General features: G+C 47.8%; 1 protein-coding gene across 3 annotated transcripts in view; it reads right to left on the bottom strand.

Moving 5' to 3' along the window:
- Positions 1-13,843, bottom strand: part of C12H17orf53 (chromosome 12 C17orf53 homolog) — a 79,029-nt gene extending 65,186 nt beyond the window's left edge. The window contains exons 1-10 of one of the 3 annotated variants that reach the window (XM_029572291.1): positions 13,750-13,843; positions 13,227-13,277; positions 10,535-11,824; positions 9,496-9,579; positions 8,820-8,960; positions 8,502-8,610; positions 7,402-7,487; positions 7,089-7,199; positions 2,671-2,839; positions 123-2,091 (exon numbers count right to left, since the gene is read on the bottom strand). In XM_029572291.1, coding sequence (XP_029428151.1) covers positions 2,024-2,091; positions 2,671-2,839; positions 7,089-7,199; positions 7,402-7,487; positions 8,502-8,610; positions 8,820-8,960; positions 9,496-9,579; positions 10,535-11,824; positions 13,227-13,277; positions 13,750-13,752 — 2,112 coding nt within the window. In that variant the 5' untranslated portion in view covers positions 13,753-13,843 and the 3' untranslated portion in view covers positions 123-2,023. Of the gene's footprint in view, positions 1-122; positions 2,092-2,670; positions 2,840-7,088; positions 7,200-7,401; positions 7,488-8,501; positions 8,611-8,819; positions 8,961-9,495; positions 9,580-10,534; positions 11,825-13,226; positions 13,278-13,749 lie in introns of those variants that run through there. The other 2 variants (XM_029572293.1, XM_029572292.1) reach the window with 2 other exon arrangements.
- Positions 13,844-16,792: the final 2,949 nt, after the last annotated feature.

Raw genomic sequence — 16,792 nt, 5'->3', positions numbered from 1 at the left:
GTGCTGCAATGCGACAGCCATCCAGGGTGGAGACAGAAAGCAGGCACGAGGAGTTACAGCAACAGCACCCCATCCTTAACACAAAGCTTTGTTCTTATTTTTAATATCAGATTATTGTATTCTTATTATTGGAGAGCATTCTTTTCCAGTTCCTCATTTTACCATTTTCTTTTTTAAGATATGACTTAGAATTTTATGCTATCAAAACTGTTATCCTACCTTGAGCATATTTTGATGGAAAAGTAGTTTCTAAATCTAAATAAACCTGAGCAAGATCAGCAAGTTCACCTTCAGCCCCTCTGTGGCTCACCACTCTAGCCCCGTTCTTTCACCCCGTTGGTCTCCGGGACCGACTAAATAAGCACTTTCCATTTTGAGGGATCCGCTGGAAAATGGGCTGCGGGTAGTTTCTCTTTTTGCAGTCGTACCCCCCTCTTTCCGCATCGTGAGAGCGGAGAGCAGGGACATTATAGCTGTGCTGGTAATCTGGAACCTTGGAAAGATGATTTGAAAAGGAAAAAAAATAAGCACAGGACAAATCACAGAAAACATCAAAGTGTGATAGAAGATTTTGGGTTGTTTTTTTTAACATCCTTTTAGGAAATCTTCCCTGTGCATCACTGCAGCTTATAGAACAGGGAAAGAAAGATAATGCCAACTACAAAAAAGTCCTAACGATAATTCGATAAGGCCTGTACTAATTGTGACAATCAGCTCAGTCCACATGGACAAAGCACTGGTGGATGCTGGCAAGACAGAAGCAGTTTGACTTCTGAGAAGAGTGGATGGTGGGACGATTCTTGATGTGGTTAAAAAACCTCCAATCCCCGCTATGCCGTCTTTTCTCAGTGTGCTTCAGGACTCTTCCTTACTGCCTGCTAAAGATCAGATCCTTCTCAGAATTACACAGCCATGGGCTCATGGACAAGGCCTGGGCTGGAAAACAGGTATTCGCTAACCAGCAACACAGGCCTACCCTATCTTCATGCGCTCGTATACAATTTAAAAAGTAGAAAAACAAGCACTCAACATGTTAATGTCTTTAAGAGTTGAATTTTCTCTTTGGCACTTATCAGTTCGTGTGTGTGTTAGCTGGTCTGTTATTTTTCAGCAATTAAACCACTCTCGCCACTTCTTTCAAATGTTAAATAAAGTTCTCCAACCATTTTCAGTTTATTGTATGAATGGTGCAAGGCAAGCAGCCCTGAATAAAAAAATAAAATTAACACACAGTTGCTTCCTATCAATTCTTTTTTTTTCCCATCAGGCCAGTCATTCATCTTATATTCCCACAAAAAAAAAAAAAAAAGTCTATGTTAATTTTTTTTTAAGTGTACACCAGCCCAGCGGCTATCAGCCTGGTCAGTGGTAACAAAACTCAAGAGAGCCAGGAGCCCTTCGGCTTCCCACCCTCCCTTCCCCTTCTCCGCCGATGCAGTGCAGGGCTGGCCACACACAGTCTGTGACGGTACAGGCACCAGCATTCACAGTTTTCATCCCTCCCTTGACTTGTCCTTTTTCTTCTACCTGCTAAATTAGCTGCATTGAAAGGGGCCACGGCCAAGGTTCATCATGGCTTTGCATATTCTAGACCCACGTAATAATCAAGGCAGGCAGGACTGGAAGAGGTGCTCACTTCCACCACTACATAGGTTAGCAAATGTCTGCTCTGTGTGCAGCTTTTCAGCCGATGCTCCTACACCAAATGCGTTTAGAGGTGGTATCCTAACCCTCACCAGACCTCTTCATAGTGATAGGTACATGATAATTCCAAAACAGAGACAGAAGTTCACCAGGAAAAAGAAAAAAAAAAAAACACAAACAAAACAGATTCAGCAATAGAAAAGCTGCCTGGATCGGAGATGTTGATTTTGAATGTTTATCATAACTTGCTGTAGCCCTGACCCATGGCTCGGTTTCTGGATAGGGTCACCAATGGCTTAGCTCTGAATGCTTGCCAGGAGGCGTGGCCTGAAACCGAACAGCGGTCTTCATTATGTGCAGACAGGCCTGTGATGTGACATCAATGGGGCCCTTCCATGCAGGAGAAGGACTCCTCAGCTAACTCTCCCAGGAGGCCATCCAGGTCATCTGCAGAAAAAAGGAGGGAGGAGAGTCAGGTGACAATCTGGCGAGAGGTAGCAGGGGGGAATCAGGAAATGGTAAGAGAGAGACCTTGCAAATGTGGAAGGATGAAAGCCATCACCCACAGCTAAATTCCGAGGGGCAACCAATGCACACAAGCAAAGTGAAAATCAGCTCTGGAAATGATGTGGTGAACATAATGGCATGGACACCACAGCACGGATAAACTAGACAGATAAAACTGGCTGCAAGGGAGACATTTTCTGCTGCAAGAGAAAATACAAATGAAAAGTAAATCAATCAATGTTCCCCCAATCCTCTCCTGGAAGCACACCAAGCCAGTCAGGCTTTCAGGATTTCCACAACGAATATGCACAAGATAGACGGCATACCCTCAGTGTCCAATGGATGCAAATCTCTCTCATATGCATATTTATTATGGATATCCTGAAAACCCAACTGGTTAGGTGTGCCTCCAGGAGAAGGTTGGGAAATGCTGATGTGAATGACAGCTCAAAACAGGTTTGGGTGAGAACACGGCATGCATTTGGGCCGACCCCTGCAGCAGCTTCAGCGCTCTTCTACCTATGCCCCATTCTCCTGCACTCTGTTCCAAGGGTTTTGCTTTAGCTTCGTGGCTCCGAGAGGTGCTGTTTCTGGAGGATGGCACCGTCATGCCCTGGTCTGGGTGCAAGCGTGTCCATGTGCTCCTCATCAGTGTCTCAGGAGGCACAGCTCTGCCACTGGCTCCATGCTGAAAAACAGAGAGGCTGGTAAAACATCAGACCACCTTCCCATAGGGCGCACTGGTCTCCATAAACAGCCTCTCCTTTGTTTTCTCCATCCTCTAGCACAGGGCTTCTCAACCCAGTCCTCAGGGCACACCTAGCCAGTCAGGTTTTCAGGATATCCACAATGAAAAAGAGGAAGATTGGTTCTTACCTGCTAATAGCACAGATCAGTCCAGCAGTCAAAGTCAGAGAAACAAACCTTCGAGGCACTGCTATATAACAGAGAGTGCCACCTGCAGTCCCTCCATATTGACCTGTACCCAAGTCAAAATGTAACCCCAAAACCGCTTTCTCAGGCTAACAGGGAAAACTATTGGGTTTGGAAACCCCCAAAAACTGGAGTCCTAAACACTCCCAAAAACTAAATCTGAAAAAAAACCCAAACCATGATTAACTGCCCAAATACCCTGAAAGGCAAATCAACTTGAATCACCAGTTGGCAAAAAAACAGTCTTTCAGCAGTGATGGGACGGGTCTCTGGAATTACAGGAACGAAAATTAGTAGGTAAGAACCAAATTTTCCTTTCCTGAACATACCCAGATCAGTCCAGATAAATGGGATGTACCAAAGCACCCCTAGACTGGGCGGGAACCTGAAAGACCCGCATGCAGACCACTCTCACCAAAGAACGCGTCTTCCTGCGCCCTCACGTCCATGCAGTAATGTCTGGTGAAAGTATGCGAGGGCCACACCGCAGCCCTATAAATCTCCTGAGGCGACAGCAACTGACATTCTGCCCAGGAAGTGGCTAGCGATCTTGTAGGGTGCTCCTTCAGCCCCTCTGGAACTTGACAGCCCTTACAAATATAGGCCGAGCAAATAGCCACTTCCAACCAACGGGAAATGGTGGTCTTAGAGGCCTTCTCTCCCTTCTTCCTGCCTCCATACAGGTGATCAGAGTACAGGAACTATTAGACAGCTCCAGATAATGCAACAGAGTTCTCCTCACATCCAAAAGATGCAGCTCCCTGCCCCTAGGGGAATCCTTAGACCACGCTAGAAAAACCGGCAGGTCTACCACTTGATTAACATGAAAGGAGGACACCACCTTAGACCAAAAAGAGGGGACCATCCACAAGGAAACAGAGTCACGAGAAATCCGCAGAAAAGGATTCTTGCAAGACCGAACCTGTAACTCCAAAACCTGTCTGACTGAACTGAAGACCACCAGGAACACTGCGCCTTCAGAGTCGCTCTCCTCAAAGGCTCAAGCGAAGCCCTACACAAAACTCGCAAGACCGAATTAAGGCTCCTAACTGGGAATAACTTCCAGACCATAAGTCGCAAATGCTTGACCTCTTTTAAGAAATGAACCACATCCGGACGTGAGGCCAAGAACCTCCCTTGCATTTGCCCCTAAGAGAGCTCAAAGCTGACACCTGAACATGAATGGAACTATAGGAGAGACCCTTAGACAAGCCATGCTGCACAAATTTCAAGATGAGAGGAACTTCCACTGACAGAGATGCATCTGTCTCCGAAGTTACCAAGACCCAAACTCCCTCCAGACCTGAATATACGCTGAAGTGGCAGGTCAACGAGCCTGGAGAAAAGTGCAGATAACCTGCTCCGAATAACCTTCCAGGCGCAGCTGCCACCTCTCAAAAGCCAAGCCGCAAGACCAAAGTGATCCTCTCAATCCAAAAATATGGGCCCCTGACGCAGTGACTTTGGTAGATGAGCCATCCGAAGGGATCCAACCACCGCCAGATGCACCAGATCTGCAAACCAGACACCGTGGTCACTCGGGCACTACCAACACCATGGAAGCAGGATGCGCCTCTATACGCCTCTGAATTCGGCCGACCAGAGATCAAGGAGGAAACACATACAGCAGGATCCCCAACAGCCAAGGGCACACTAGAGTATCCAGGCCCACTGAACTGACCTCTCTCTTCTGCAAAACCTCTCTTTTGCATTGAACCATATCACCATGAGGCCCAGCTGGGGAACACCCCACCAGGCACAAATGCGGTTCCAAGCCTCATGGGACAACTCCCATTCCCTCGGATCCAGTTGCTGCCTGCTGAGGAAGTCTGCCTATACGTTTTCCACCCCTGCAACTTGCGAGGCCGCTATGCCCACTTTGACGGTTGATGTACACCACTGTTGTCACATTGTCCGAAAACCCCCGAACCTGCATCCATGATGACCACCACCCAGGCCGGGGGTTTCAGGTCCATTCCCTTCATCAGATAGTGCTGAGACAGCCAACAATAGAGAGTAGACCTGGATTCTCGCAGCAGGGCAACAGCAAGTGATATTGTCCCGACAATGGATCCCACCTGGACAACAGAGCGCGCTGCAGAGGTCTCATGTGCGCAATGCCAATTCCTCCAAGATCTGGGGAATAAGAGGGCATAGTTCCACCTTCTTAAATTAATGGACAACTCGAGGATCATCCCCCTCAGATATTTCATCCGGATCTGGGTCATCCTTAGCTACATCCGAGTCCACACCTGGTGCCACAGTTACGTCAGCGTCCAGAACCACCCCCTGGTGGTCCAAAGGGACATCTTGCGGATCATCCATGGAGTACCCCCCCCCCTCCCATCCATGGGGTCCACCTCCGACTCCGCCCGACGCAGTCCCAGACGATGTAGTAGGTCCCCGGACCCACCTGCAGCCCTCTTAGGCTTCTTCGGCACGGATAGGGGAGGCCCGATTCCCCTTTCACCCCCTTCCTTGCCAGGAACACTTTATGAATAAAGAGAATAAATTTCTGCGAAAATCCCTCAGGGCCATCCGTCCCCTGCTCCAGGCTATCGGAGTTCCCCCCTCATCAGAGTCCCCCTGAATCACAGGAGAAAACGGGGGAGGGGAATCTCTGGGTTTCCTAGTTAAAAAGGACTCCTGCCCGTGGCCCTCCTCAGATCCAGCCACTTCATGTGCCCCCTCCCCACCCCGGACCCCTCGGCTGCCATCACCAATGTCCCCCTCCCCCCTGAAAAGCAGGAAATCAGCTTCCCCCAGTGCACCCCCACTGACGAACTCTCCTCTTCCGAAGCACAACCAGGACAGAGGGAGCGAGAATTCGTGCACGTAGACTCCAGCCCACACGCGCGGCACACTTCTCTGCGGGGTTCGGGCGCCATACCACGTGCTCCTGCACCGATGGCCACCCCGCAGCCTGCAAATACTGCCGTCCTTAATCGCCACTCTGGCGCGTGCTTTTTTTTTTTTCTTAACCACGCTGCGCCATTTCCCACAGCGTGGAAAAATCAGCCGGGCACCGGCGGAAAAGACTGTTGCTCTCCGGCCTCAGCACAGTCCCCAGAGACACGCGGGAAAACAAACGCGGTCGTACCATCTGCTGCCACGTCTCCTCCGCTACAAGGCCGACCGCTAATGCCGCTCCCCAGGACACACGTGGACCGGCGCAGTAGTTGCCTTCTGTCTGCCAAGGACTGCAGCCCTCGCTGCCTCATGGCAGTACCTTCCACCCCCAGCAACCAGCTGTTTGCCTTTCTGCTCCTTTCTTTTTCTTTTTAACTTTAAAATCACAGATACAAAAGCAAGAAACACACATGGGGTTCTTCCCTAATTCCGGGGCCTTGCAGACAGGGGCCTCGGAGGCCCCGAGGGAACCAGTCCCGACTTTCAGGGGCCCCGGCACGATGCGGGCGAGCCCAAGGCAGGGGTTCCCAACCCCCCCCGGATGCTCGGCTCAGCCTGAGAGCTGGCCCACCAAGGAGCCGAACACCTCAGGGAGTTCCCTCTGAAATTCTCCCACTTCAGTTTCTCTCTGACTGCATGGTTGCACCTCAACCATCTGCTGGAGACAGAGAAATACTGAGGGACTGCAGGTGGCACTCTCTGTTATGTAGCAGTGCCTCAAAGTTTTGTTTCTCTGTCTCCATCTGCTGGTAGGGAGGCAAAACCCACCTGTCTGGTCTGATCTGGCTATGTTCAGGAACATGAGATCGATCTGCATACAGTGCCTGCAAATCTCTCTCACGCATCTTCACTGCTGTTATCCTGAAAACCTGACTGGCTAGCTGTGCCTCGAGGACTGGGCTGAGAAGCAGTGCTCTAGCTAAACACCTCCATCACCATCCACACTGTGCTTTTCACTTTAGATTCCCCAGGATTTTACTGCAAGCCGGGACTGGCATAGCCCACCTTTTCTCAGCCTCCAAGTCCCTTCTCTGAACTCAGCAAACCCCCTCTCCTCTCTGAGCCATCCCAGCCTCCCGCTCGCGTCCTCTCACCTCTCCCTGATTGCTGTTGCTGTCTTCGGAAGCCGGCAGGTAAATTTTCACCAGGTTGTTTGGGGTGACATTAAGATAATGGTTGCGAAGCGATGGCGAGAAGACCCCTACCTGCACCCACAAAAGGAAATGGTCAGTCTCTGTGCTTCTGAACGTCTGAGGCAGCTTTACGGTCCCTCACCAGTGATTAGTGACATGTGGGCGGCCATTCCAGGACTAGACACGTTAGTTAAACATTGCTCAATTTGGCCCTTCCGTTCAAAAGGGCTGTTCCGTGCAGAAAAGAATCAATAGTGCTCGGCGGTAGGGTTACCTGCTGCAGCAGGAGCACGGCGCCAGCTTTGAGATCGCTCTCCCTCTCCTCCAGGAGCAGGTGGTGCACAGTTCCTTGAATCTCCCCTGCGTAGGGGACACAGACAGACAATCAAGAAAGGGAGACCCATGCAAACACCGTGTAACGTTACAGAGCGAAGCACAGTACACACCGGGTCCAGAAAGGGAGGGCATACCGAGCAGGCAATGTCCTGAGCACCCAGGGAAAGAAACAGAGAAACTCATGGGGTTTTTTTATCCACTTTCTGGCTCTGCAAAAACATTACACTGTAATATCATTCCAAATATAGTACAATGCTATGAGATAGATGGTTACAGTTCTGACTCTGAGATATTTTTGTTTCTTGGATGCTTCTGGATTCCCTTTAAGAGCTCAGCAGGCTTCCAAAAGATGCCCGACTTTAGAGAGCGTTAGAACACCTTACATGTACGAGCCAAATGCTGGCATTGCCCATGTTTCTCCTGCGATCTTTGTAAGTGCACAGGGCACATACATCAGATTCCAGGAGGCTTTCCCTGTTAATGGCGTAAGAGAAGGATAAAAGGGAACGACCAGAATAACCAGTTTATCAAACCAATGCATAAGACCTTTAATTCAATATAATGCAGGCAGAGATTAACTGTTTGGCTGTGCTGCATTGTGACCCTCAAAACCGTGATATAGATACAAAAAAAAATGGATATCTTCTCATTCCAGCACAAACTTACTAATAATGTGCTGCATATATGCTCTAGGGAGAATAAAACATGAGATACTCGCCGAGATTTTCAGCTTCCCAAAGAATCGGTCAAACCAGGATACCAGCAGGCAGCTGGTGCTGAAAGAAACTGAGCTGGTACCACATATGATCCCATCCCGCCCACAGAAAAAGCTGTCAACCAACTGTGCCCCTGAAATAAGGGGCATCGGTAACACATTCAGATAATTCTAAAAAATAATAATATTAAAGAGCGTGGCGGACACATTCTTATCCAGGTCCTCGGTAATCTTTTTCCCCCAGGAGCAATTAAGGCCATTGAGCGGATGCTGGCTGCCAGCTTCCCTCTGTTCTGTTACCGGGGGCCTAATGCCACGCTCACCTGTGGGGTCTCTGAAAACCGCGCTGGCATCCACGGTGGCGCGTGTCAGTGATTTCAGCATCACTGCCATCTGGGGGACTTTGTTTTTGGGGAGCTGCTTCAGCACTGCCTGTTGAAGAGCCATAGAAAAGCCGATAAGTAACAAGCAGTTGTGGATTTAGAAAAGTAACTAAACTTCACAATGGTCACTGCATTGCTTGACCAATGGATCTCCAGCCCATCCAGGAGACGGGAGGGGGGGGGGGGGAGGGTGTGCTGTGCATTGCCCAGAAGTTTTATTCCTTCTGCGGTCTAGGAAGGGCCCTGCACTTGTCCTACCTTTCGCAGCACCATGACCACGCTGCAGGTCCTCAGGAAGCAGCAGGGATCCTTCTCATCCAATCCCAGCTCAACTTTCATCGCTGACCAGGGGCCCCTTCCAAAGCTCTCATCCGTTGGCTGCGGGGACCTCGACGCGTCCTGTATTGGGTGAGATTTAAAACTTCACATGGAAGTACAGCCGGAGTCCAACTGCAGATTTCTGGAAGAGAGCAAGCCAGGTCTAGAAACCTACTGAATGGTCAGCAGGTACCGGACAACCATGGCGTTTTCAACAGCATGGAGTACAGCTAAACGTTTTCTAAACTGGAAAATTGTGTTTAGAAATTTATATAATCACTTTTCCAGGTAAAAATCTACCCAAAGCAGAGTACAACCACAAAAAAACATTAATAGAAGTAAAAGCAAGATAAGAAGCCTAGCCTTTTTTTTTTTTTTTTTTTAAGATCTGGAATGAATGGTGCTTTGCCACTTTTACTTGAAAAGAATGATGGCGAGCGTTTTCTAGCTGACTGTGCCTTTGTACACGAGCAATGCCAACACAGAGCCTGTTGGGAGAGCTGCCAAACCTCTTCCGACCCCAATACATTGTACCACCCGTCGGTGTCAGGGCGACGGGGCGTTCACCAGCTAAAACTTTGCTTGCCACCAGGGAGCACGGCACACAGCCACGCACCTCGGAACGAATCTTGGCCAGAGCTCCGTGGGCTGGGGCATGTGGTGTAGAAATGAGAATCTCCTCCAGATTCCTCCCACCATGCTGTGGAAAGAGAGAAAGACAAAGACAGACTTTACACAAGAGGCTATCTTCTGGACTCTTCTATTCCTAGGCTTATATATACCACCTTAGTCCTCGGCAAGGGGGATAAAATACATCAGTTCAGCAAAGTACACTACATTCAAGAGAACGTAAACCATCCCCCAACTCTCACTAGGGAAGAGATGGGGTGCAGCGTGCAACTACAAAATAACACCCCCTCCCTATTTCATTACAATAAATATAAAAACAAAAACAGGCACATGAATACAAAACAGAATATAAAAACAAAACATAAAAGCAATTAGCAGCATGACAGTGTAAAAACTGATTTCAATATTGTGTGGTTACTGCATTGGCCCGCTTGAATGCACAGAAATCAAAGGTCAGCAAACAAAATCCCTTTTCTATCTATGCAGGGAAAATCCTATTGGAAACAGCATTTATACGCATAGCACAGTCACTCTGACCCTTTCCTTTGCCAAAGGAAAGGGTCAGAGTGAAAGGGTCTACAGCCGCTAAATATAAATATTATTTTGTTTACTGTTTCACACCCGGCAGACAAAGATGGAAGCCTGAAGCCCAGATTTGGGAGGTAAGCCTTTAGCTAATTATCATGAAAGTAGCTGACAGTGAAATACCTCTACTAAAATTCTTACACTGCACCCGGCACATACAGAGCCATTTTACAACCAGTCCAGGGCCGGTGCTTCCATTAGGCAAACTAGGTGATCGCCTAGAGCACCAAGGTTTGGGGGAGGGGGCAGCAAAATCCTGTAAGCACGAGGCCCAGAGGGGGCTGTGCCAGAGCCACTACCGCCAAAAAAGGGAGCCACAGCGCTGTGCTAGAGGTAAGCTGAGGTAGGGGTGCATGGCCGAAGGTTTGCCTGGAGCTCCAGATACTCTTGCACCAGCCCTGGACTGGTCCTCGAGGATGGCACAGCGATAGCTCCCTTACCTGGTGGGGCAGAATCCCTGCAGGCCCGGGAAAGCGTCTTATCTTTGCCTGCAGCAGGTCCCAGGAAGCCGTCCGAGGCGTCTTCTTGGCTGCGGTGACCAGCTGCACCAAATGATTAGTGACCACCGGGGTCTGCAGAGCACCCGGGCCAGTAACAGAAGAAGAGGGCGTCCTTGGGCTGCAAGCAGGGGGCTCAGAGCGTGGCTTTAGAGTAGGGGGATTCTGGAAAGTGCCGTGGGGCTTTCTGGGACTAATACAGTTCTGGGGGCCTGGAACCTTTGCTGCAAGGAAAGGTTGAGGAGAGCTGGTAGAGAAGGGGAAAAGCAAAGGATCTTGGTGGCTGCTACTGCTTAACCCTGCCCCGGACTGATAAGAAGCTTGGCCAGGCCCGGCTGCCTGGTAAGCCATCCCCAGAGTTCTGACTCTGGTGGTGTCTGCCGGTGTGAGAGCTGAGGTCACAGGAGGTGTGGGCCTGGATGTGAAAGTCAATGAATGCTGCCACCCTCCTGCTGAGCTGGGCCTCAGGTTTAGCAGGCCAGGGCATGGGCTGGGGTCTTCAGACATGCTTTGTGTCCCTGTCTGGGAAAGCTGCCCAGCCTCCCTTTGCACTTTACTGGAGGTGCCATAGCTGGAAGGTGCCATGCATAGCTTCTTCGTTATCATGCCCTCACAGGCCTCATCCTCCCTTATGTGTATGTGGGATGCACCTTCCTGGAGCCCATGGGTGATTCTATGCTCCCCCTTGCCAGGTTCAAGAACCTCTTCTGTATTCGGTTTATCCAGTTCTGTACAGGCAGAAAGAAACAATGCATCCTCAGACTCCAGGCCCACAACGTTCCCACAGTCTCCTCGAGAGCAGGCCACAGGTGCAGATTTCCTTGTAAACTTAAACTTTGCACTTGAGCTGCAAGGCAGCTGCTGATCACGGATAGAGCTTGTGCAACGTTTGGATGTCGATGTAGAGACAGTACACCCCAAAGTCCAGAATTCTTGTGCATCTGTAAAATCCAGAGCAGGAGAACCTGCATTGTGGTTGTGTCCTGAAGAAACGGGCCTCAGACAGTGTGTGGGCCTGGGTGGGAGACTGGTGCCTGTTGCCAGTTTGCTGGAATTCTGGAAGCCCAGAATTGGAGAGAGTTTGCTGATGTGGTCATCTGATAGCTGGTGGGCTGCAGACTGTATTCCACCTGGAGCCTGCAGGCTAGAGGTGAGAGGCCTCAGGCACCTGTTAACAGAAGGGCCCGGACCAGAGGAGGTCGTCTCTACATCCTTGACAGCTGACAGAAAGTCCTGTGAAAATCAAAAATAGACCTTCACTATCTGATGCTCTTTAGTTTCAACCAACATTAAAGGATGGCAGAAAAAGTCACCTTGGTCTCCCCAGTCTGCCCATTAGAACCTGCCTACTGTGCTGTCACAGGTCTTACTCGATCTCTGGTCTTCTTCTTTCCTGTCTGTCCCATTGGTGTTTGAATTCTGATACGATTTTGGTTTCTATAATCAAGGCATGCACTATCCTCCCAGTGAAAAAGCATTCTCTTACATTCCTTTTGTGTTTCCCTCTCTTCAGCATCATACGTTGACCCCTTAACCTTGAACTTTTCATTCTATAGAAAATCCTAATTTTTTAGTATTTTGATGACTGCTAGATTTTTGAATGTTTGTATCACTAGAGTGAAGCAGTAGCCTAGTGGTTAGAGCAGTGGGCTCTGAACCAGGGTTTGAATCCCACTGCCGCTCCTTGTGACCTTCATCAAAATACATCATCCTCCATTGCCACAGAATGGAAGAAAAGCCTTAGTAAATCAGGCCCTTAGATTGTGAGCTCTTGGGGGACAGGGAAATACTTACAGTACCTGAATGTAATCCACTTCAAAGTGCCTGAAAGGTGGAATATAAATCAAATAAATAAGTCTCCATCTTTAGCCCCCTCAGTTTCTCTTTGTCTGACCAATAGTAAAATAATAAACGATGGCAAATAAAGACCAAAATAGTCCATCCAGTCTGCCAAGCAAGGTGGTTAGAGCTGTGTCTGCTGATCCAAGCAGACTATAAGTTATAATAGTCAGGGCTGAATTTAACATTGGGGTACCCATAGGCAAAGGTGGGGGACAATCCATTCCTCATCTCACCCAGAGGATATTGGAGCCAAAAACCCAGAAATTCCCTCATTTGGCCAGAACCTTCCCTCACCCTGACCTCAAAGTTGCAGGCTGCAACCGCCGCTGACCTCACAGTAGCAATGCCAACAAAATCCAATACTAGGCTTGCAAGCTCTCACTCTTGGACAGGCTCTGTGGTGGCCCCACACCTGGCACGGGTTTCCATGGTAACTGGAAGCCCATGTGAAAGACATGGGGTGTGGCCAATGCAGGACCTTTCATTAAAGGAAGGTTTACAGGCCCAGTGCTGAATTTTGCCAGCATAGCTAACCACTGTGGGGTCAGCACTAGGAAGATAACAGGTCTGGATGACAGCATAGTAGCATTGACTTTCTGTAACCTATACAAATTTACTCCATATAGACTAAAATAAGTTATATTCATCCAGACTATGCATTGTTTTGGTGGCCCTTCTTTGAATTGCCTCTTCCTTGCCAATGTCCTTTTGTAGGTGCAGTCTCCAGAACTGAACACAATATTCAGAGTGGTGTCTCTCAGCAGAGATCTGTAGAGGGGTAATATTTCCTCACCTCATCCTCAAACTCCTCTTCTACAGCAAATAGCTTCTGCAAACTCCAGGCCTGAAAGGAAAAACAGGAAGGATTATGGCTAGAGTGACATACAACACGGGAAAAATGGATTAGTGAGCGGTTGCTCCATAGATTTGCACTGCCTAAAGACCTGAGAGGGATTAATGGAACCAGATACTCTTCCTAAAACAAGTGCCCAGTCACATGCAGTACTAAGTGGATATCTGTACTGCAGAGAGGTGGTAGCATGGTGGGATATTATGTAGAGACAGTACACCCCAAGGTCCAGAATTCTTGCCCATCTGCAAAATCCCGGGCTCTGATACTTTCCAGACTGCACCTTCTGCAAAGGGCAGCGCAGCTATCACAGAACGGAATAAATAATCAATAACCTCCCTCCTCCTCCCCTTTTCTGCATCTTATAAATCTTGCTGAATTACAGTAGAAGAGCCCTAGAGTGACTGCAAGGATGTAAAGTCATTTCTTGGACCATGGACTACTAGGGTAAGTCAGACACGGTTACCATATTAGCCAGAAGAGCCCGCAGCTTCCGCTACCGCTCACCGGTCCGTATCTGCCGCGCTCCCCGCCCACCGACTACGTCACGCCGACGGCGGTGCACGCCAGGCAGGGGACGCACGCACGCGGCCCGCCTTAAAGGGGATGGCGGGCGGTGGACCCGCACCCGTTGCAATTACCGTCCGCCGACTTTATTTAGGCAGGGGGTGGGTAGGAAACCGACAGAGCTGCAAAGGGAAGGGTGCCCCGGGCCCGCTGGCATGGCATCTTCGTGATTTCTTTACAATGAAATAGGATCTATGCGTGCGTGCGTCCACAGGTCTTCTTGTGGTCGCAGCCAGTGAAGAAGGGAAAGCTTGTGCATCGCATCGCTGGATCGATAAAAGTCATCAGAGGCTGCACGTGTCAGGATATTGTCTCACTGTTCGGATAAAAAAATGGCTTGGAAGCTTTGTGTCCCGCGAAGATGTATACCTGTGCATAATCTTTTGCACACTGCTGAATTTTGCCACGTGGCGAAGCCTCTTGGGACTTTATGAGCCAAGTCACTTAACCTTTCATCATCGAACTTAGATTAGGCAGGAACGTTACAACCATTTGATCTTATCTCAACCATTTGACCCTCACTCCACCTCCTCCCACCCCACCTTCCCCCCTCCCTTCCCTCACCCCCCCCTCCTTTATTCCTAAATTACTTTACCAACAAGTCCCTAATCCTAAATATTTTATCAACAACACATTCATGTACATATGTTATTCCTATAACCTTTTGTTATATCCTATAACCTTTTGTTCCATGTACTACTGTTATAATATGTTATAATTGTTTTTTGGTTACCATGTTATAATGTAAAATAGGACGGACTACGCCCTATTCTCTTGGTTATCTGGAAACCGATGTGATATCTCGATTGAATGTCGGTATATAAAAGAAATAAATAATAATAATAATAAATAAATAATCTAGTACACTTTTAAATAACAACACAGGAAACCAATTGAAATTGTCTCAGTGTGCAGCAGTAGTCCAAAAAAAGCAAACAATGTTAGGAATTATTAGGAAAGGAATGGAAAATAAAATGGCAAATGTCATAATGCCTCTGTATTACTCCATGGTGAAACTGCACCTTAAGTACTGTGTGCAATTCTGATCGCCACATTTCAAAAAAGATATAGCTGCACTGGAGAAGGTACAGAGAAGTGTGATAAAAAAATGATAAAGGGGTTGGAATGGCACTCCTATTAGGAAAGGTTAAAGAGGTTAGGACTGTTCAGTTTGGAGAAAAGAAGCCTGGGAAGGGATATAATAGAGGTCTATGTGAATCCGTTATTTACTGTTTCAGATAATACAAGGACTAGGGGGGCAATCCATGAAGTTAGCAAGTAGCACATTTAAAACAAATAGAAGAATAGTCTTTTTCACTCAATGTCCAATTACTCTCTGGACTTCATTCTCAGAGGATGTGTTAAAGGCAGTTAGTGTAGCTGGGTTTAAAAAAGGTTTGGACATGTTTCTGGAGAAGCCATAAACTACTATTAATCAAGTTGACTTAGAGAATAGTCACTGCTTATTACCAGTATTAGTAGCATGGGATTTATTTAATTTTTGGGTCTTTGCCAGATATTTGTATCCTGGATTGGCCACGGTTGGAAACAGGATGCTGGGCTTCATGGACCCTGGTCTGACCCAGTATGTCAACTTTATTATATTCTTACTGGGTCAAAGAATCCATTAAGCCCAGTGTCCTGTTTCCAATAGTGGCCAATCCAGGTCACAAGTACCTGGCACAATCACAAATGCAGGCCTGATACCCCACAAGTATCGATTTTAGTATATGTAATACCTATTAATAATGTCAATGTAAAGCCTGTTGCTAAGTTATTGTTAAATGTAAACCGCGGTGATGTATCTCCTTACGTACTGCGGTATATAAAAACCCTTAAATAAATAAATAAATAAATAAGTCCACCTACTACTACTCTTTATTTCTCTGGTTCTTCCAAGTTATGTTCATCAGTTTATGGACTTTTCCTGCAGGAACATTTCCGAACCTTTTCTAAAGCCAGCTATGCTAATTGCCTTCACCACCTCTTCCAGCAATGAATTCCAGAGCTTAATATTCATGGAGTGAAAAAAAAATATTTTCTTCAATTTGTTTGAAATGTGCTGTTTAGTAACTTCATGGAGTATCTCATTAGTCTTTGCATTTTTTGAAAGAGTAAACAACCTATTCATTATTTATTTGTGATTTTGACAACTACACCAAGAATAAACTTGATTTGCAAAGAAACATCAAAAAAATATATGGGAGATCTAAACCACAAAAAAAAAAAATCAAATACATAATGTTCTACAATAGGCCACAACAAGAGAGGGGCGTATCTATAATAAAACATAAGTTTTGCCATGCTGAGTTAGAGCAAAGGTCCATCAAGCCCAGGATTTTGTTTCCAACAGTGACCAATTCAGGTCACAAATACCTGCAATATCCCAAAAGGTTGACACATTCCTGGCTGCTCTTCCAGGGTCAAGCAGTTGATTTCTCCAAATCCACTTTAATAATGGTTTATGTACGTCCTGTTATAATTAGTGAGGTTTGGGTGGACCCTTGGACACTGTGGCAGCTGACCACGCCCACGGGGGGAAGTCCCGTGAGGGGCCACAGGTCAGGCTCAGCTTAGGACACACAAACATAGAGATTGATCTTTTATTAGACAATGTGGTGAAGCCACCAGAAGTGGCAGTGGTGAGCAGAAGAAGTAGCCCGGCTGGGCTAGTATCCCTCAAGCGCTGGAACAGCGATTCCGGTAGCAATGCTGTAGTGGAAAGAACTGAGAATAATGAGTACAGTGGAATATGCACAAAGTCCCAGTATGGAGAACCCCAGGATAGGGAGAGCAGGCCCTCAAGGAGTGAGTACCTGATCCCTGAGAGCAGAGAGGCTTGAAGGTAATGTACTCACACAGCGGTTCCACATAGGAGATGGCACTAGGGCTGGAACAGAGGCAGGCCCTCGAGGAGCGAGTACCTGGTTCCAGGGAACAGC

This window comes from Rhinatrema bivittatum, chromosome 12, assembly GCF_901001135.1.
Source record: "Rhinatrema bivittatum chromosome 12, aRhiBiv1.1, whole genome shotgun sequence".
NCBI lineage: Eukaryota > Metazoa > Chordata > Amphibia > Gymnophiona > Rhinatrematidae > Rhinatrema > Rhinatrema bivittatum.
The sequence above is the reverse complement of the archived record's forward strand: the minus strand, read 5'-3'. Positions and strand labels throughout refer to the sequence as shown.